The sequence below is a fragment of the Ursus americanus genome, chromosome 19 (genome assembly GCF_024610735.1).
Source record: "Ursus americanus isolate L20-20 chromosome 19, mUrsAme1.1.p, whole genome shotgun sequence".
In the NCBI taxonomy this organism is placed as follows: Eukaryota; Metazoa; Chordata; class Mammalia; order Carnivora; family Ursidae; genus Ursus; species Ursus americanus.
In genome coordinates, this window is record NC_142145.1 from 45,830,553 (window position 1) to 45,852,702 (window position 22,150).

A 22,150-nucleotide genomic window follows, 5' to 3' on the forward strand; every position below is an offset into this window, starting at 1 on the left:
CATAAACCACATTGTTGTGTACAAACAGGTTAGACACAGTAGCCATGGTCATTTGGGGAAGGCTTTAGATCAGTGTAGGGAACGTTTACTAGCCAAGTCCCCAGGTGCCAGCCAATGGTCGATCTCATAAGCAAAACTTTCTAATGTTGGTGGTCTCAGGTCTGCTAGGTTAATTCTTTTCCACACCCAAGGTTTACATGGTGGGGGAGACAATAACTGTGTTAGAAAGAGGAAAGCAGAACTGGGGTGGGGACAGAGAGAGAGAGCATCTGGACAGATTCAGTTTGAAGAATGTGTGAAATAGATTCCAGAAGGCAGTTGGAAGCAGCAGCTTGATGTTTGGGTCAAAACTGTTTCTACTGATTCAGGCATCATGTATGTAGAAGTGACGGTTAAAGTCATCGGATGAAATGACTCCCCAGGGAGACTCTGGGGCGAGGGGAAAAAACTGAGAAGTGATTTTGAAGGATGACGTGAAGTCAGCCAAGGAGGTGAGGTGAAATGGACAGGAGCAGGAAGTGAAACGTATATCAAGAGAGGAGAAAGTCAAGCGAGGCGAGGAGGGTGGGCAACAAGCCTCATGAAGTGTGACCACGAGTGTTGACAAATTCCAGATTTCAGCTCCACGACTTTGCCCTCGGTGAGCTTGTTCAGCCATCAAAGAACTCTAGCCCTGAGTTGGAAAGGACAGGATGGTGACTGGTCAGCACCTGGAGCTAATGTCAAATTAAAATAAATGATTGTCTAGAAATGATTGTAGTTGCAATTGGTAGAATTGTATTTGTGAAACCAATCCTAACATTTTCTAGGAACTGCTGGCATCTATCAGAAAGCATGGCCTCTGCTTCGTCACCGAGAAAGAAAGTAGAGGCATACCTCAGAGATACTTAGGTCTGGGTCCAGACAGCGGCAACAAAGTGAATATCACTTTATTAAGCAAGTCACGTGAATCGTTTAGTTTCCCAATGCGCATAAAGCTATGTTTACGTTATACGGTGATCTATTAAGTGTACAATAGCTTTATATCTTTAAAAAGAATGTACATGCCTTAATTAAAAAATACTTTATTGCTGAAAAATGCTAACCATCATCTGAGCTTTTGCTGGGGGAGGGTCTTACCTCCGTGGTTTTGGCTGCTGACCGATGGGGTGGTGGTTGCTGAGGGCTGGGGTGGCTGTGGCAATTTCTTCAAGTAAGACAACAATGAAGTTTGCTGCACCGATCGACTCTTCCTTTCATGAGTGATTTCTCTGTGGCATGTGATGCTGTTTGATAGCATTTTACCAATGGAACTTCTTTCAAAATTGGGAGTCATTCTTCTCGAACCGTGTTGCTTCTTGATCAACTAAGTTTATGTAACATTCTAAATCCTTCGTTCATTTCAACCATGTCCACAGCATCTTCACCAGGAGTAGATTGTTTCTCAAGAAACCACCTTCCTTGCTCATCCATGAGAAGCAACTCCTCATTCATCCACGTTTTATGATGAACTTGCAGCAGGTCAGTCCCATCTTCAGGCTCCACTTCTAATGCTGGTTCTCTTGCTGTTTCCACCACATCTGCAATGACTTCCTCCACTGAAGTCTGGAACCCCTCAAAGTCATCCATGAGGGTTGGAATCAACTTCTTTCAAACGTCTATTAATGTTGATATTTTGACTCTTCCCATGAATCACTAATGTTCTTAATGACATTTAGAATGACGAATCCTTTCCAAAAGTTTTTCAATATTCTTTGCCCAGATCCATCAGAGGAATCACTATCTATGGCAGCTATGGCCTTATGAAATGTATTTCTTCAATAATAAGACTTAAAAGTCAAAATGACTTTTGGGCTGCAGAATGGATGTTGTGTTGTTAGCAGGCATGAAAGCCACAGTCATCTTGTTACGGAACCAACGCGCATCCGCTCTTTGGTGAGTTATAGACAGAAACTCCACCCAGTGGGGTTCCCTCACAAAGTCATCTTTATTTGTACAAACAAGGAGATCGTGTGGAATGACTCCCCAACCAGGGGTGAGCAGACTCGTTTGGGGGGGGGCAGGGGTGGAATATTCAGAGGAGATTTGAACATTATAATAAAGATGGCAGAGCTGAGGTAACTTGGTAGGGCACGTTCTGATTCATCTGAGCAGGCATAGTCCTGGCATCTATTCAAATGTTTCTCTTCCTGTTCCAGCAATTTGTTGGTTAGTTTCTAAAAGATGAATTTGATAGTTAGAAGCTTCTAGGAGTTTCCTGAGTTCAGGGGGGTCAGGGGTCACGCCGGTGACAATCTCATAGTCCATTAGAGCTCATGGGTGACCAGGTACATTGCCAAAGAACAGTAATATTTTTAAAGGATTTTTTTTTCTTTTTCTGAGCAGTAGGTCTCTACAGCAGGCTTAAAATATACAGTAAGCTATGTTGTAAGCAGACATGCATCATCCAGGCTTTGCTGTTCCCTTTCTAGAGCACACATCATCCAGGCTTTGCTGTTCCCTTTCTAGAGCACGGGCAGAGCAGATTTAGCATCATTCTTAGGAGCCTCAGGATTGTCAGAATGGTCAATGGCACTGGCTCCAACTTAGTCACCCGCTACAGTAGCCCTAACAGGAGAGCCAGCCTGTCCTCTGAAGCTTTGAAGCTGAGCATTGACTTCTTTCTAGCTGTGAAAGTCTAGATGGCATCTTCTTCCAAAAGAAGGCTATTTCATATAGATTAGAAATCTGTTGTTCAGTGTAACCACCCTCATGAATGACCTTAGCTGGATCTTCTGGGTCACTGGCGGCAGCTTCTCCATCAGCACCTGCTGCTTCACCTCGCACTTTGACGTCTTAGAGGCGGCTTCTTTCCTTAAACCTCACGAACCCCCCTCTGCCAGTGTCAGACTTTTCTCCTGCCTCCCCACCTCTCTCAGCCTTCACAGAATTGAAGAGAGTCAAGGGCTGGCTCTGGATTAGGCTTTGGCTTAAGGGAATGTTCTAGCTGGTTTGGTCTTCTATCCAGAACGCTCACACTTTCTCCACCTCAGCCATAAGGCTGTTTCACTTTCTCATCATTCATGTGTTCATGGAAGTAGTACTTTTCATTTCCTCCAAGAACTTCACCTTTGCATTCACAACTTGGCTAACTGGTGCAAGAGGCCTCGCCTCCAGCCTGTCTCAGTTTTCAACACCCCTTCTTTGCTACATCTAATCATTTCTAGCTTTTGGTTTAAAGTGAGAGACGTGCAACTCTTTCTTTCACTTGAACACTGAGAGGCCACTGTAGGATTAGTTATCAGCCTAATTTCAATATTGTTGTGTCTCAGGGACTAGGGAGGCCTGAGGAGAGGGAGTGGGACGGGGGAATGGCAGGTGGCAGGAGCCGTCAGAACACGCAGGACATCTATCAGTTAAGTTCACTGCCTCGTATGAGAGCAATTCGTGGTGCCCCCACGAATAATGCTCTCCATGATAAGAGCAGCACCAAAGATCACTGATGGCAATCACCATAACAGATAGAATAACAGCGCAAAAGTTCGGAATATTGTAAGCATTACCAAATTGTGACACAGAGACACGAAGTGAGCAGATGTTGTTGGAAACATCGTGCAGGGGTGCCACAGACCTTCAATTTGTAAAGAAAATGCAGTATCTGCAAAGCACAAAAAAGTAAAGCACAATAAAATGAGGTGTTCCCGCCCTTTGCGCCACGCTGCAGAGATGCAAGAGCTGTGTGGTACAGTGCCGATGGGCCTGTGAGTTAATGTTTCATTACCTTCCTGGGAAAATGAGAGAAACTACATTTATCTCTGCTGGTCAGTTGGTTTCGTGTTATTTCACTGTGACAAGATGCTAAAAAATCAGGCATAGAACCACGTGGGGGCCCTGCTGTGAACGGAGCCAACCGTATTAGGATTTCTCATGCATTTGTCCAAAGTCAGCTCAGGCTCTTGTACTTACCTGTACTTCAAAATATGGAGAACAGACAAAAAAAAAAACAAAACAAGTTCTGTGCTCTCTAGAAAAAATGAGAATAATTTATTTCACATTCCACTGGCTGACCGGCCCAGCTTTGGTCTGCTTAACATACCAAACACAGTGAGATAAACCAAGACAGAGAGAGGTGTTTCTCCAGGCCCTCCAACTAGACTTAGCCCTCAGTTACATAAATGATGCATTAGTGGGTCTGGAAAATTTTAGAATCTTTTCCTGGTGCCCTCACCCTTATTTTTAGTAATACTATAAGATGATTTTAAAATATGAGTGAAGTCATGTTTTTACCAATTGAAGGAAGCTAATTAAAGATCTTTGGGTCTTGGATGCCTTGTCAGTCTCTGTCAACAGAAAGAATTCCTCCTCCCCCCATCTCTGCTGTCTTCTGTCCTCCCTTCAGTAGGATTTCACCCTCTGATTTTTAAAGGGAATGCTGCTATTGCTCTCACTTTCCCATGGTTGAACTTTTAAGAATAGCCATAGGAAGAAAGTCTTCAGGGCGCCTGGGTGGCTCAGTTGGTTAAGCGACTGCCTTTGGTTCAGGTCATGATCCTGGAGCCCCAAGATCAAATCCCGCATCAGGTTCCCTGCTCAGCAGGGAGTGTGCTTCTCCCTCTGACCCTCCTCCCTCTCATGCTCTCTCTCAAATAAATAAATAAAATCTTAAAAAGAAAGAAAGTCTTCAGTTTATAGGACTTAGACTCCCAATTTTAGGAAAGATCAGACCCCAAACACCTCAGGCGAAGGAAACTGTGTCATGCGACTGAATCCTACAGAGAAGGGAACGCCAGTGTGAGACACTGACAGCCAAGTTTCAAGTTATTCCTGCTTGCCAGCAACCTCTCTGAGGTCTCTGGAAATCACATGCAACCCACAGCTGGCTCCATCAGCAACCCAAGTGTCCTTACTGGGGAGAATGTTTTACCATAAGTCTGACCAACAACCCCCCATTTCTGAGTCAGTTGTAACCACTGGCACCAAAGTCATGAGTGATAGCTGTCAGCTATTTTAAATGAGATGTCTATAAAATTCAGCTTGCTTAAGCATGCAGTTTTAAAAATTTATTGCAGAATCCAAAAGAACTGAGTGCATATTTCAAACAAAAGACATGTTCATAGCCCGTTTATTTACAACAGCTTTAATTGGGAATAACCCCAATGTCTGGCATGGTATTTTTAGACCCTGGAATACTACTCAGCAATAAAAGGGTGAATTCATGCCCTGGGCAACGTGGATGAGGCTCACACCCACACATCTGACAAGGCTGAGTGAAAGACACCAGACTATGATTCCATTTGCATGAAGTTCAAGGGCTGGCAAAACCCATTTATAGTGAAAGCAGTCGGAATTGTGGCTACCTCTTGGTTGGAGGGGGCGATGATGTTGACTGGGAAAAGGCCTAAGGAAGGCTTTGCAGGGCTACAAGTGTTCCATGGGCTTCCTCTGCGTGGTGGCTACACGGATCTGTGGCAGCTAGTCTCCTAGAAGATCTTCCCTGCTCTCCTTCTCCGGTATTCCTTGTGTAGCTCTCCTGCACTGGGTCAGGAGAATACGGCAAAGCACAGCCCGACAGAAGAAGAGTGTTGTCAGGGGGTCACCTGCCCCTGTTCCCTCCTTCTACCTACAGCTGCTTCTTCTGGAGCCAGTGCTAAGCTGAGCCTGGACCTTCTTTTTTTTTTTTTTTTTTTTTAGGCAGTCCATCAGCAAGACTTCCAGCATCTGTGAATACAGCAGTGAGTTCTCTGACATCAGCAGCAAAAACGGGCCAACTTCTCCATCAGGCACAGTAGACACAGTGCCCAGGGCCCCTGATACTTTGAAGTTCACACAAAAATGTTTTAATTTCTATTTCTTTTAAAATTAGAAAAAAAATAAGAATGTAACAATAATGAATGTGTAATAAAGAAGCTAGCCTGTATTGTGTTTGTCTCTATACCCATGCAGTTGTAAAAATGTGCTTTTAAGTGGTTGTTTTGGCCACACTGAGATACCACCTTACGCCAGTTAGAATGGCAAAAATAGACAAGGCAAGAAACAACAATTGTTGGAGAGGATGTGGAGAAAGGGGATCCCTCCTACATTGTTGGTGGGAATGCAAGTTGGTACAGCCACTCTGGAAAACAGTGTGGAGGTCCCTTAAAGTTAAAAATTGAGCTACCCTATGATCCAGCCATTGCACTACTGGGTGTTTACCCCAAAGATACAGACGTAGTGAAGAGAAGGGCCATATGCACACCAATGTTCATAGCAGCAATGTCCACAATAGCTAAATCGTGGAAGAAACCGAGATGCCCTTCAACAGATGACTGGATTAAGAAGTTGTGGTCCAACTGAGGACTTCAGAGGGGAGGGGGGTGGGGGAATGGGATAGACCGGTGATGGGTAGTAAGGAGGGCACGTATTGCATGGTGCACTGGGTGTTATACACAACTAATGAATCATCGAGCCTTACATCGGAAACCGGGGATGTACTGTATGGTGACTAACATAATATAATAAAAAAATCATTAAAAAAAAAAAAAAAAGAAGTTGTGGTCCATATATACAATGGAATATTATTCAGCTATCAGAAAGAACGAGTTCTCAACATTTGCTACAACATGGACAGCACTGGAGGAGATAATGCTAAGTGAAATAAGTCAAGCAGAGAAAGACAATTATCATATGATTTCTCTCATCTATGGAACATAAGAACTAGGATGATCAGTAGGGGAAGAAAGGGATAAAGAAAGGGGGGGTAATCAGAAGGGGGAATGAAACATGAGAGACTATGGACTATGAGAAACAAACTGAGGGCTACAGAGGGGAGAGGGGTGGGGGAATGGGATAGACCGGTGATGGGTGGTAAGGAGGGCACGTATTGCATGGTGCACTGGGTGTTATACACAACTAATGAATCATCGAGCCTTACATCGGAAACTGGGGATGTACTGTATGGTGACTAACATAATATAATAAAAAATCATTATAAAAAAAAAAAAGAATGAATGAAAAAAAAAAAGTGGTTGTTTTGGAAGGAGGAAGGGGCACCCAAAAGCAAAGGTAGCTAGGGCCCACGAAAGTCATGATGCAGCCCTGAGCAAAAGGAGGGGTGCTATGGGCTGAATCGTACCCCCCAGATCCGTAAGTGTTTAAGCCACCCAGTCTATGGTATTTTGTTCTGGCAGCCTGAGCTAAGACAAAGGGGAAAAGTGAACAAAGTAAACGAAGAAGGGCTGGGTCCATCAGCATGGGCTCAGACATCACGGGGTGAAGTCAGTTACAACCCCCTACCCCAAAGGCCTAGCTTTGTCTTCATTTCCTGCTATCAAACTTCAGCCTTCAAATTAGAAACCAGGCAGGTTCGCAACCTGTGCCATAGTTAGGCATTCTTTTTTCTTTGCCCCCTTGTATCACGGCCTATTTTGAAGTTTCCAAGTCAGCAGGGGGGAAAAAAAGCTTCTATATTGGAAGGATTCAAAGGCATTTTGTTGTAATAAAATTTTATTAACATGAATATACTGCTCAAAGCACACCCAGAGTCTAGAAGATGAGATACAGTCAATGTTTAGTCAACGAGGTAACCCACAAGAGGGTTAAAGAACATGTTTTATGGAGGACAGTGGGATCGTCTGGGTTGAATACACTAAGAGGTCAAGTGAGATGACAGCAAAGGGGTTGTCATTAGATTGGGCAACACAGAAACCAATGATAACTCTAACGAGAGCACGTATCCCTGTGATTATCCAGGCTTTGTGGGGAGGAGGGCAGCTGGACCCTCACATCACTCCTTGCAGCAAAATAATTCCAGATCATGATTTCCACGGAATCATTAAAGCTCTAGAGGAAAATATGGAATAATTTTTTATTGTCCTACAAAGTACAAGTCAATATGAAAAAGAAAGGAATAGAAAAGAAAAAACACAGAAAAAGAAGTAAATCATTTATAAATGTATGAAGATTCTTAATCTCACTTATAATTAATCTCTTATAGTTAATAATTACTAAAATACAAATTAAAGCATCACCATTTTTTTTTAAAGATTTTATTTATTTATTCGACAGAGATAGAGACAGCCAGCGAGAGAGGGAACACAAGCAGGGGGAGTGGGAGAGGAAGAAGCAGGCTCATAGCAGAGGAGCCTGATGCGGGGCTCGATCCCGTAACGCTGGGATCACGCCCTGAGCCGAAGGCAGACGCTTTAACCGCTGTGCCACCCAGGCGCCCCAAAGCATCACCATTTTTAAAAATAAGAAATAAAATAAGTAGCGGCTCCTGGATGGCTCAGTCGGTTAAGCGTCTGCCTTGGGCCCAAGTCGGTTAAGTGTCTGCCTTGGGCCCAGGGTCCTGGGATCCAGCCCAGTACGGCTCCCTGCTCACCCGGGCATCTGCTTCTCACTCCTCTCCCTCTGCCCCTCCCTCCAGCTCCTGAGTGCACGCGCTCTCTCTCTCTCTCTCTGTTTCTCTCCGTCTCAAATAGATAAATAAAATCTTTTTTAAAAAAAGAAATAAAATAAGTAAAATCACAGATGCCATTTTTCACCTATCAGAATGGCAAAGAAAAGTGTTGCCAAGGAGGTGGGGATCAGGCATTTACGCAGGTTGTTATTAGCAAAGGAGTAAATTGCAATCTCTTCGGAGGGCAATTTAGCCGGAATGAAAATTGAAATGAACATTTCCTTTGAGCCAATGATAATTTTTTCCAACAGCCCTACATGTACACAATTGCAAGGATTTAGGCACAAGGGTGTTCATTGCATTATTGTTTCCAGTAACCAAAGTGACAAACCAAATGTCCAAAAGGCTTATGTAATGCATCAACACGATTCACGTGAGCATTTCTAGACTTCCCCTTCCATCTGCAAGGTGAAGAGAATTTTGGTTTGGGTCAACTTTGCCATCTCTCTCCCTACAGTAAATGTCCAATAGCTTTTAGACTTTTGTGATACAGTATCATGAGGAAAGGAGAGGACCCAGAAAGATGCCAAGCTTTGTGGAATCCGGACAAGCTCAGGAATGTGAGGAAGCAGATGGAAGAATAGAGGTGAATTTTTGCAGTATTACTGGAACCATACAAACCCTTCATATATACCAGAAATGCAATTTGAGACTTGAGTAATTTAAAAATACTGCTGGATGGTGAACTATATTTTACTGACTTAGGTACTGCCCTGAGACTGGCCTCCATCACTCCGGCTTCGGGAATGTTACATACACAGAATGAAATAATATAGAGCTAGTAGAAGTAGGGAGGTGGAAAGGGTATATTGCTAAATGTAAAAAAAAAGCCAGCTCCACAGTATGCCCCACTTCTTTTAAAAGGCCATTTATTAGGGCGCCTGGGTGGCACAGTCGTTAAGCGTCTGCCTTCGGCTCAGGGCGTGATCCCGGCGTTCTGGGATCGAGCTCCACATCAGGCTTCTCTGCTAGGAGCCTGCTTCTTCCTCTCCCACTCCCCCTGCTTGTGTCCCCTCTCTCACTGGCTGTCTCTCTCTGTCAAATAAATAAATAAATAAATAAATAATCTTAAAAAAAAAGTCCATTTATTATATTCACATACATGCTTTCAAATGCGGAATCTTCCAAAGATGTTTCTGCATATTTATAAAGATGTGTGTCTAATAATTTCATTTTCCCTCTTATTTTCTCCTTTATTATTATGCAGTCAATGGTGTTTATAATGACAGTGGTACTAAATATTACCTAAACTAACAAAAAGTCTCTCCTAGGATCTCCACCATGTTAAAACAATTTTTATAGAAGGCAAAAAATACACCACAGTGTGACTGATTACCCATGATGGAATTCTAAATGGTTTTTTATTCTGTCCCTAAACTTCTGTGTATTTTCAAAATTTCTACTATAAGTATGAATTACTTTATCAGCAAAAAAAAATTCTCTTAGAAATATGATAATTTATTTTAAAAATAGTTCCTAGGCATTTGGCTATTGTTGAAGTCGTACAAAAGAACTAGGGAAAAAATGGCTAAAGTTCTTTTTGTTATTGTTTTGGTGAATAGTGAACATAATGTGGGGGGGGCATCAAAATTTCTGCCCATTCCAGAAACGTCTCATATTTCCTTTACTCAAGTTAATTATTTAGTAAAGGCTTTTTTTTCTTTCTTTTTTCCATTAGGACTTTGCTAAAATTGGAAGGGTAGCTAATCCACCACGATCCCAGGAATCCACTAGAAGAGTTAAGTTTAGACTTTGACTGTGATTGGAACCACGTGGAGGACTTATTAAAACTCAAAGAGCTGGCTCATCCCGAGTTTCTGATTCAGTGGGTCTAGGGTGGAACCTCCAATTTGCAGTTCTAACAAGTTCCCAGGTGATGCCGATACTGCTGGTTCAGTGACAACAGTTTGAGTCCCTGCGGAACTAACGCACACTACTTTATCTCAAATGAATCACCAGGGGCGGGAGAGCGCACAGTTGGAGGAGGGCCAGCAAGCCCTCACGTAAGATCTAGGACTGAAGGTCTAGAGGAAATCCCTATAGTTTCAACGCCCAGCCAGCCTGGTGGACATCTCAGGGCTGAGGAGGTGGGGAGGCAAGACAGTAACCAAAGCAGACGCTTTGTAAGCGACGCTGGGAGTATCACCTGCATCATGGTCCTACCTAGGACTGGGTTTGATCATTGCTACAGCTGGTATTTAGTCTTTTCATTGTAAATTGGCTTCCACGTTGGGAAAAGAGATCCTTACTTACATTTCCTTAACTTCAAAATGATAATGACTGATGCTTTTGAGCGGTCTCAATAATTGAAATGAGGGAAAATGTTACTAGAATTGCATATAATAAAAATAAGCGCAAGAGCAAAAAAGAGACTACGTGCAGGGCTCAAAAATGAAGACGCTTCTTTTTCTTTGTGTTACCTAACTTCACCTAGAAATTAAAAATGGACCCTGGTCCCACTTCTGGGTCAACCTTGCGGGGAGAGGGGGGGTTGGGGAGGGTTCTCCCGCCGACGGGTCCAAAGCCACGCTACGCGCAGCTCGGCCAGCGGGTGGTGTAGTTCGAGCGCTTTTCCAAACGTGGGCCGAGAGGTCACCAGGCGGAGATTGGCTAGCTCGGGACCATCGCCCACCACCGCGCTCCGCCCCTCGCGCTCCGGGATCACAACACGGTCAGGCCACCGCGCGGCACCGCCCCGGGCGTCGCTGAAGCCCGGTCACGGGTTCCTTTTTGGTGGCTGAGTCTCGGGCGGAGAATTTGCTCGGAGTGCTAATCGGGGCCGAAATAAATAACTATGCCGCTGAGGAGTGGGATCGGAATTAGGAAAATAATCTCCCATTTGCTAAAACCCTCTCGCCCACCGTCCCCAGTCCAGGAAAGACAAAAAGTGGAAAAAGAATTAAAAAAACACCAAAACCACAGACTTTCGGCACAACTCCAGAAATATCCTCCCCAGCCGGATTCCAGAAGTTCGGCTGCTCCAGTCTGGGATCCCTAACCTACGTCTCACCCCCAGGGCCACAGGACGGCGGAATGTAAAGCTGCCACCGCAGAGGGAGCCCCGCCCCCGCCCCGGCTGGGGCCCGCCCCTTCCCCGCCCCCCCACCCCCGGGTCGGCCCCGCCCCAGAACGGGTCCCGGGCGTCGCGGCACCGCCCAGAAAGGGGAGGAGCCGAGGACGCCTTCCTTTTTCCTGACCTACGCTCGCAGCCTGCCGTCGGCGTCTGCTCCCTCCCTCGACTGGCACGGGATCCTGAGCCAGCCCAGCGCGCCGAGCTGGGGCGAGCCGAGCCGAGCCGAGCCGAGTCCCGCCGCTGTCTGCAGCCCGGCACCGCGGCAGCATGACCGCGCGAGGCCCAGCCCTCGGCCTCCTCCTGCTGCTGCTCTGTCCCGCGCAGGTGAGCGGACGTCCGCGACCCGGGGGGGCTCTGGGGGGGACGAGGCGGGGCCGCGAGGCGGTGAAGGCTCCAGGTTCCCCGAGCCGGCGCGGGTCCAGCCGGTCCCGGGGAAGTTGGTTCAGCGATGGAGCCCCGGGCGCCCACCCCCGCTCCGATTTCTTTCCCTGGCCACGCACTCTTCTCTGTGGTCTGGAAAAGGTGGCAACTGGAAGCAGCTTGCTTGACCTCTTTTGAGCTCATTTCAGCTGTGGTCATTTAATTTCTGGGTTTAGGATGTGGAATCAGAGGGAAGGACGAAAGTGGGTAGAGAGGGGGAGGGATCTTATTTATTTAACCTGCCTTTAAAAAAAAAAAATCCGGCCATATGCGCAGGAACTCTTTATGAATTTGTTTAGAATATCCTACCACTTGATTTCCCCTTCTCCCCCGAAGATGGAGGTGGGAGGGGAGGTAAAAAAAAAAAAAAAAGGAAACAAATGCCAAACGCCAAATTGAAACAGTCCTAAGTAAGTCAGCTTGATCTTCTCGAGAGTGCTAGTTACTTGTTATTAACTGTCTTTTACACCTTTAGAAACAGACCCAGAAGAGGATAATTGAGTTTCCCCTTGTCACAATATTAGCTAGCTACAGAGTGGGGCCTGCAACTCAGTGGCCTAACACCCTGGGTCAGCTTTTCCTTGGTTCAGTAGCCTAGGGCATGGATGCCTCACTGCCATTTATTACTGTTGTTATTGCAGAAGTGTCAGGTGCACAGCTTTATAATTTAACATCTGTATACACTACAAAGTGATCCCAAGTCTACTTACTATTCATCACCATACAGTTGACCCTTCACCATTTTGCCCAGTCCCCAACCCCCTTCCCCTCAGGTCTGTTATCTGTAAGTTTGGTTTGGTTTGTTAGATTCCACATACCAGTGAAATCACCTGTATTTGTCTTTCTTCATCTGACTTACTTCACTTAGCATGATCCCCTCAAGGTCCATCCATGTTGTCGCAGGTGGCAAAGTCTCATTCTTTTTTTATAGCTGAGTAGTATTCCATTGTATAAATATATTACATCTTCATTCATCTGTCCGTGGACATTTAGGTTGTTTACATACCTTGATTATTGTGAATAATGCTCCTGTGGATGTAGGGGTGCATGTAGCTTTTCCAGTTAGTGTTTTCATTTTCTTCGTGTAACTGTTCAGAGGTAGAAGAGCTGGGTCGTATGGTATTTCTGTTCTTAATTTTTTGAGGAATCACAGTGTTTTCCACAGTGGTTGTACCAATTTACAATCCCACAAACAGTGTACAAGTGTTTCCCTTTCTCTGCACCCTCACCAACACTTGTCATTTCTTGTCTCTTTGATAATAGCCATTGTAACAGGTTCGAGGTGATAACCTCATGTGGCTTTGATTTTCATTTCCCTAATAATGATCGTGAGCATCTTGTCATGTACTATGGTATGTCTCGTGTGCTGTCTGTATGTTTTTGAGGAAACGTCTGTTCAGATCTTCTGCCCGTTTTTTAATTGGGCTGTTTTTTGTTTGTGTTGCTGAGTTGTATGGTTCTTTATATATTTTGGATATTAACCCTTTATCAGGTATATGGTTTGCAAATATGTTCTATTCAATAGGTTGCCTTTTGATTTTGATGTTAGCTTCCTTTGCTGTGCAGCTGTTTAGTTTGGTGTAGTCCCACTTCTTTATTTTTCTTTTTGTTTCTCTTGTTTTTGAAGTCAGTTCCAGAAAGACATCACTGACTGATGTCCAGAAGATTACCACCTATGTTTTCTTCTAGGAATTTCATGGTTTCAGGTCTTCTATCCAAGTCTTTAATACATTTTGAGATAATTTTTGTGAATGGCGTAAGATAGTGGTCCAGTTTCCCCAACACCAGTTATTGAAGAGACTATCCTTTCTCTATTGTATGTTCTTGGCTCATTTGTTGTAGATTAATTGTCCATGCCTCTATGGGTTTATTTCTGGGCTCTCAATTCTGTTTCATTGATCTGTGTGTCTTTTCTTATACAAATACCATACTACTTTGATTTCTATAGCTTTGTAATATAGTTTGAAATGAGGAAGTATGAGATCTCCAGCCTTGTTCTTCTTTCTTAAGATTGCTTTGGCTTTTTGGTATCTTTTGTGGTTCCATATAAATTTTAGAATTATTTGTTCCTGTTCTGTGAAGTGTGCCATTGGAATTTTGATAGGTATTTCACTGAATCTGTAGATTGCTTTAGGTGGTATGGACATTTTAACAATATTTTTCCAACTCATGAGCACTGATTATCTTTCCATTTCTTTGTGTCTTTTTCAGTTTCATCAGTGTCTTATGGTTTTCACCTCCTTGGTTAAATTTATTCCTAGGTATTTTATTCTTTTTGATGTAATTGTAAGTGGAATTATTTTCTTAATTTCTCTTTATGATGTTTCATTGTTAGTGTGTATGGTTTTGTTGTTAGCATGGGTGCAGATTTCTGTGTACTGATTTTGTATCCTGTGATTTTACTGAATTCGTGTATCATGTCATCTGCAAATAGTGACTGTTTATACTTTTTCCCTTCCGATTTGGATGCCTTTTATTTATGTTGCCTAATTGCCATGTCTAGGACTTCCAATACTGTGTTGAACAAAAGTGACAAGAATAGGCATCCTGTTCTTAGATGAAGAACTTTCAGCTCTTCCCCATTGAGTACAATATTAGCTGTAGGATTGTCGTGATGGCCTGTATTACGTTATGTTCCTTCTACATCCGCTTTGTTGAGAGTGCGTATAGCCATCATAAATGGATGTTGAATTTTGTCAACTGCTTTTTCTGCGTTTATTGAGATGATCATATAATTTTTATCTGTCATCTTGTTGGTGTGATGCATCACATTGATTGATCTACAGATGTTGAAACATCCTTGGATCCATCGAATAAATCCCACTTGATCGTGGTGTGTGATCCTTTTAATGTATTATTGGATTTGGTGTGCTACTATTTTGCTGAGGATTTTCGCATCTGTGTTCATCAAGGATATTGGACTGTAATTTTTTTTTTTTAATAGCACCCTGGTCTGGTTTTGGTACAGGGGTAATGTTGGCTTCATAAAAGGTGTTTGAAAGCTTTTTCTCCTCTTCAATCTTTTGGAAGACTTTGAGTGTAGGTATTAAATCTTCTTTTAATGTTCAGTGGAATTTGCCACTGAAGCCATCTGGTCCCTGAACTTTTGTTTGTTGGGAGATGTTTTATTACTGTTTCAGTCTCCTTACTAGTAATCAGTCTATTCAGATTTCCTACTTCTTCATCATTCAGTCTTGCAAGATGGTGCGTTTCTAGAAATTTATCCATTTCTTCTAGGTTGCCCAGTTTGTTGGTTTGTAATTGTTCATAGTAGTCTCTTATGCTCCTTTGTATTTCTGTGGTGTTAGTTGTAACTTCTCTTTCATTCTGATTTTGAGCCCTGTCTCTTTTTTCCTAGTCACAGACTGAGAGTGAAGAAATGGAAAAAAATATTCCATACAAATGGAAATGGGAAGAATACTGAAGTGGCTTTACTCATATCAGACAAAATAGACTTTAAAACAAATATTGTAATAAAAGACAAAGAAGGGCATTCATTACGTAATGATAAAGAGGCTGCTCGAGCAAGAAGATACAACATTTATAAAGATAAATGCACCCAACATTGGAGCACCAAAATCTATAACACAAATATTAACAGACCTAAAGGGAGAAATTGAAAGCAGTACAATAATAGTAGGAGATTTTAATAGCCCACTTTCATCAATGGATGAAAAATCAATAAGGAAATATCAGCCTTAAATGACACGGTAGACCAGATGGACTTAATGGATATAGACAGAGCACTTCCTCTAAAAGCAGCACAATATACATTCTTCTCAGGTGTGCATGGAACATTCTGTAGGATAAATCACATGCTGGGTCACAAAACAATCTCAGTAAATTCAAGAAGGTTGAAATCATATCAAGCATCTTTTCCAACCACATTAGTAAGAAACTAGAAATTAGGGGCGCCTGGGTAGCGCAGTCGTTAAGCGTCTGCCTTCGGCTCAGGGCGTGACCCCGGCATTCCGGGATCGAGTCCCACATCGGGCTCCTCCACTGGGAGCCTGCTTCTTCCTCTCCCACTCCCCTGCTGTGTTCCCTCTCTCACTGGCTGTCTCTCTATCACATAAATAAATAAAATCTTTAAAAAAAAAAAGTAGAAATTAATTACAAGCAGAAAATAGGAAAACCCACAAAAATGAGGAGATTAAACAACACGTTGCTGATCAACCAATGGGTCATTGAAGAAAATCAGAGGAGAAATTACAAAATACCTAGAGACAAATTAAAAGAGAAATATGACCTACCAAAAATCTCTGGGGTGCAGCAAAAGCAGTTCTTAGAGCCAAGTTCATAGCAATACGGGCCTACTTCAAGGAAGAAGAAAAATCTCAAACAATGTAACTGTAACTTTACACCTAAAGGACCTAGGAAAAGAAAAAAACAAGCCCCAGATTAGTGGAAGGAAGGGAGTAATAAAGATCAGAGCAGAAATAAATGAATTAGAGAAACTAAAAAGACAAGAGAAAGGATCGGTGAAATTAAGAGCTGGTTCTTTGAACAGAGAAAATTGACAAACCCTTAGCTGTATTCACTGCTCTGTGTCTGTAGTTTTCTCTTTTAACACCAGGGTTTGGATATAGCGCTGGTTAAGCCAGACGAGGATGCAAGAGTGGATCTCTGGGACCCTATGCCCTTGTGCCCACTCATGTACGTGTCAGCAGGAGGACGTGTCAGCAGGAGGTAGTAATCGGAGGGGAAAGCAGATTCGGGGCTTCCCTGCATTAGGAAAACCTCTCCTTAAATTTCTGGGTAGTTCTTAGAAGCAGGTCAGTTTTGCTGACCCAGTAAGGTCCAGGAGCCAGGAGAAGAGCTGTGGCTCCCTCCTCTCTGTCTGTGGAGGGGATCCCCAGCAGTGTGGGCTTGTGGGGGGAGCACACCTCTGGTGCCTGGTTGGGAGGGGGGTAGAGCAGGGCAGGGAGGTGGTTTGCCATGGGGTCAGCAGGTAGACTGCTCCCTAGCTCTTGCTGTGGGCAGGTTACTCTGTCCAGCCTCAGGGGTTTTTTTGAAGACAAACAATACCTTGTAGGATTATTGGGGTTATTAGGTAACATGATATATGGAGAGACCTTGCCACTGTAGTAAAAACTCAAGAAACAGGAGCAATTCTGTGCCGTTGAGAAAACACAGCTATTCAGTTTGCCTCGAATTTTAGGTCAGGATCTGGTAGACGGGCTTCACACTGGTAAGTAGCTTTAACTTGCCTCTGAAATCCTGTCACCTCAAGGTAATATCCAAGACTGATGGCCAATGAGTGCCTCTCCTCCTAGGACTTTAGAGATAGGTCAGAGGTTCATCATGAGTCTTGCAGAATGCCTGGAAAGGTCAGTAAATCTTAACTGGAAATATGCCTTTGTTATTTTACAAATTAACTCCCTCGCGTGGGCTGAGGTTTCCAGGACCCCTGAACAGACTGGGGGGAAGGGGAAGGGTCTGCTTTTAGAATTCTTGCTAGTGATAGCACCTTGTCTGGGTTCAGCCTAAACACTCAGGAAGTTCTGTCACAGGATTAACAGACCTAACTGTCCTTTGTAGGGTCTGATAGACATTTGGGGGGGGATTTTTGCCTTTCTTAATTTTTAGTTTCTACAGATGATGAAGTAACACTGGACTGCCTGGCTTGTAAACCTTGTGGTCCTCCAGATAATGTGTGCGGGTTTGAGAAACCGTATGTCTCTCTCCTGTCTGTAATTTTTACATGCTTTTTCTTGAGGAACTTGGAACATAGTGAGGTCTGGGTAGGAATTAAGCCATTAAAATGGTTTTTTCCTGAAGAGATCAGCAATGGTTTAATCTTTTGACCTGAGAGCATTGAAGAAAACCCACATTCGCCCCAATTTCAGATGGTTAATCTTTCCCAGTCTCTCCTACTCCTTGATTGATGCTGTGCTCAGATATCTTATTAACATAAGTAATCAAGGGAAAACGAGGTTTTTATTTTAGCGAGTGGGCAGAAAGAAAACGACTTGCTGAATAGGTCTTTGTACTGCTTCAGCGTTTGTCATATTACCCAGAACAAAGAATCCCTCTGGTCTGAAGACAGTATGCTCTCTCTTTCCTGGGTAACCCTTCCCCACCCTCCACTCCTCCCAAAAGGGAGGCTTTTCAGGGTGTTTTAAGGATGACACATTATCTGCTGTGGAAGCCAGGGGTAGACCAATCTCTAATCTGACCGTGGGTGCCCCTTTCTGCCCTGTCACCCGTAGCTCTGTGAAGGGCATCAGCTCTCCAGCCAAATAAACTACTTGCTGTCAAAACCCTGCCTGTCTTCCAAGGCCCAGTTCAAATGCTGCATTATCCATGGCACTTGTTACCCTGTTCCCCAGCTAGAATGCCTTCTCTCCGAGGCTCTAAATCTGGGCTCATACAGCAGAAGCCCCCTTTACCTGGGTGCAGGTCTGGACTCTTCCTCTCACCAAGAGTGATCTTGGGCAAGCCAGTGATCCCCTAGGGCCTCTGTCTCTTCCTCCATAAAATCGGGTTGACATCTATGCCTACCTCTCACAGTGCTCATGAAAAGAGAGAAGAATATCGCTTGAATTAAAGTAGTAGATTGTAGGCTCCTTGAGGGCAAGAACTGTATTTTACCATTTCCGGTATGGCCAGGACTCTCTTTTCTGAGTCACCAGATCGTTGGGCCTTCATGGGTTTAGGTGTGGGGATAAGGTGGAAGGATTCAGAGGCTGGTCGAAACCAGAACTGCATTGCTTTCTGGGTGATAATCGATATGCAACTCTGGCCCAACAAGTTTTTCTTTGCTTGGACTATGCCTCTTATTTTCAGTCTTTGAAATATTTGCTTTGGCAAGAAAACTTAGGGGAAAAAGAGAAAAAAAAACTGTTTCTCATTTGTTTTCTTTTTTTACATTCTACCCAAACCTGTTTTTGATGCAAGTGTGCTCTTGGGGGGCTTGAGAGGGAAGTTTAAAAATGTGTTATCTTATTGTCCCTTAGGCCACAGAGGAACTCAAAGTTCCTGTCACTCACGAGTTTCATAAATATAAAGTGGTTGCTAGGGGCACAGTGTAGATACAAAAATAGACCAAAATTACCTGTACAGAAAGCAGTCTGTAAACTGTAAAGTGCTGTGTAACTGTTAGTAGTCTCTGTCCCTGGCTTGTTCATACTCGATGGGAAGAAGGGTGAATATGTAAAATTACAATACAGGGCAAAATGTGCTCTAACGAAGAACAAAATGTTACGGGGAGTCAGTTTTTGAACTGACCTTTGGAGGGTGAATTCATGCTTACCAGGTAGACAAGAGGAAAACGAGAAAGGAAGGGGGAGTTACCTACTCGTTACGAAAAACCATTCAACTATATACTTGAAAAGGGTGAATTTTATGGTATGTAAGTTAACTCAAAACTTTTTCCAAGTGGTGTTCTAGCTTACAGGAAACTAAAAAGAGAGTTACCTAATTTGTGCGTAGTACTCCATTGCTAGGACACATCTGGTCTCGTTTTAACATCACAGGGCCGCTCTGAGATACGTGGGATGCCGTGGTTCCTGTTTTGCAGGAAATTAAGGGTACTAAGGCTCAGGTGTGTCCCAGAGTCACGTAGCTAGTAAGTGGCAGACTAGGGGCTTGAACCACGGTCTTCTGACTTGTGCTCTAATTTATTCAGATTTAAAATCTTGCTACCAGATTCTCCATATTTAGCGAGCGAAATTGAGTGAGTTTCAGCAGCTGTTCCACATGGCCTGTAGGGCGTCGCCTTCAGGGCTCGTTCCTAGCTCCAGTCTGGCTTCTCCAAAAGCCACTGATGAATCAGCCCTCGACTTAGCCTGCTGGCCTGTCCCTTGGTTCACTTGCCACACTGTGTGAACTTTCCACAGGAAAAGACCTGTGGACGGTATACACTCCCATCTACTTTCTTGTTTTCGCTTTAGTCTTGTGGCTTTTGGATTAGTTTTCAAACCTGTGGGGTGTGAAGGCTCGGAAATGTCTAATACCAACTAGTAGTGGGACCTTGGGCAAGTCACTTAAAGAAACTGCAAGCTAGAGCGGTTATTTGTAAAGTGAAGACAAAGTGGAGACAAGCTGAGCCTATCTAACTAAAAATGTATGAAGTAAACACCCATTTACAGGCACGCCTGGTGCTCCCACAGACTCTCCTTTGTTGTGTGGATATGTTCACCCCGGGATAGCTGTAGAACAGAGTTCCAGAGATATCCATCAACGGAAGTCAGACCAGACCGGCCTCCACCCCACATGTGCTGCCATATTTGTTTGGTCTGCCTCCCTGACTCCAAGGAAACAGCAGGCAGCTTAATCTCTGGATAGGTTCTCCGTGTCTCTCCCTCCATCCCATCCTGCATTGTCCTGACTGGCTAGGCCAGCCCCTCTGCTCCCTGCCGAGGCCTCTCCCTACCCCCTACCCAACACGCCTTGCTGGAGCTGGAGCTGGTGTGGCTCCAGGTCTGCCATGAGCTCTACCCATCCAGGACAGTGGCAGAGGTGAGAGGACCCGGCCCTGCCCTCCACGTGCCGTGGGGTGGCCAGTGGAGGCCTGGAGCTGAAGATGGTCAGGAGTAACTGACGTGACTTGATAGCTGCCTAGAGACGTCAGTGGTAGCCATTATTTCCACAGGTGAACACGTTTGTGTAGAAAGAGGGACGCTCTGTCTGTAGGACCCTCTGAGGATTCCTCTGTACACACGGAGCTGGAGTTTGAGCAGTCCAGCAGCTAGGGAGTGGGCATCGGGGATAGGATGGAGAATGTTTAACTCACTTAGCCTTCAAAATTGTCATTCTCGTTACTGGTTTTGTCACTTAGGAGCCACGTGACCTCAGTCTTCCCTGAGCCTCAGTTTCCTTGCTTGTAAAATGCTGCCCTGCTCCTCTAGAGGGAATCTGAGAAGTACGCGAGGCAGGAAGGAAGAAGTCCCTTAACTTTGTGCCCAGCACGTGGTTGCCGTTCACGAAGCATTTTACGATGAGTTGGTCAATACTTGAGATTGACTGCAGGCAGCCTGGAGCGTAGGACTGCGTTGGTGACGTGCAGGGCCTCTTCTCCGTATGCTCAGACGTGCTTTCGTAGAGCTCCCCGTTGGGGTCTGTTTAGCAGTTGCTATAGTTGCTGACATATAGCAGAAGGGGCATTTTTTTTTTTAACTTGCTGAACTACTATTATTATTGGAAGAAACGTCCCTGTCCAGTCATACACCCAATCATTAAGCTCCAGAGCATGATGTGAAATGGCCGTATGACCTCACCTTGAAAAGTAGACACACTCTAGCCTTGTACCTCCTAAATTCTGGTGGAAGGCCAAAACAAGCAGTAGTTCTCATTTCTGAACTTCTTACGTAATCCATTTGAACTCCTTCAGCTCATGGAGAGGTTCGATGGTTTCTGAATCGGTGAACACTGGGTCAGGTACTGCAGAGACTTCCAGAGCGAATATAACAGCTGGGCTCTGCGCTTGGTGATTTTGCGGTCCCCCTAGGGAGTTGAGACAATAGCCAGAAACCACGCTTGGAACCTCTCCCCATATACGCGACTTCATGATGCTTGTAAATTCTGCTTCATCCTAGGGCAGGAGCCCAAGATCACAGCCCGGCCAGGGCCTGTCATTGTGAATGAAGTTTTCTCCCTCCCCCTACACCCATCATGAACCTGTTGTCTGTGGTTGCTTTTGAGCTGCAACAGGCTAATTGAGTATTTTCCACAAAGACCTTATGGCCCGTAAGCCTACAGCATGTCATATTTGGCTCTCTATGGAAAAGACCCGGATGAATATAGTGAAGGGCAGTTCAGATTGAGCCGAAAGGAGTCTGTGCGGGGTTGTTGAGACTTACCTGTGAAAAAGCTGTTTAAAACTTACTGCACTTGTCCGTCTCTACAGGTTACCTGTTGGGAGGAATTAAAAGCCTAGAAGACCCAGATCTAATACAGTAGCATTGGTTAAATCTAGAATATGGGGTGGTTACTTCACATATACCTGTGATGCCTACGGATTTGTGCTGAGTGGGTACGGAGCCCATAATTAAAGGAAATAAATCCTACTGTCATTTATTTTTAACATTTTAGGAATCGGTAAAATTTTAAAAGGCTCGCGTAAGACGGTTCTCGTGGTTATAAATAGCTCTGCATGACTGGTCGGTGTCCACGAGACCTACTGTGAAGAATCGTTACCCTCCGGACTCGGGTCTCCCGGGCTGGAGCGCAGCTGTGACAAGGCGCGTCACGCGGCTCTCAGACCCGCAGCTTCTGATTCGGTTTGCGCTGCCGGTCACGCTTCTCTGCGGCCCGCTCTC

The 22,150-nt window shown here is 44.3% G+C and overlaps 1 protein-coding gene across 1 annotated transcript in view; it reads left to right on the top strand.

The window, feature by feature from the left end:
- The first annotated feature begins 11,590 nt into the window (after window positions 1–11,590).
- The window catches only part of NPC1 (NPC intracellular cholesterol transporter 1), a 49,336-nt gene continuing 38,776 nt past the window's right edge, over window positions 11,591–22,150 (top strand). The window contains exon 1 of the mRNA XM_045781806.2: window positions 11,591–11,792. Within this exon, the coding sequence (XP_045637762.2) occupies window positions 11,736–11,792 (57 nt within the window). The 5' untranslated portion in view covers window positions 11,591–11,735. The remainder of the gene's footprint in view (window positions 11,793–22,150) is intronic.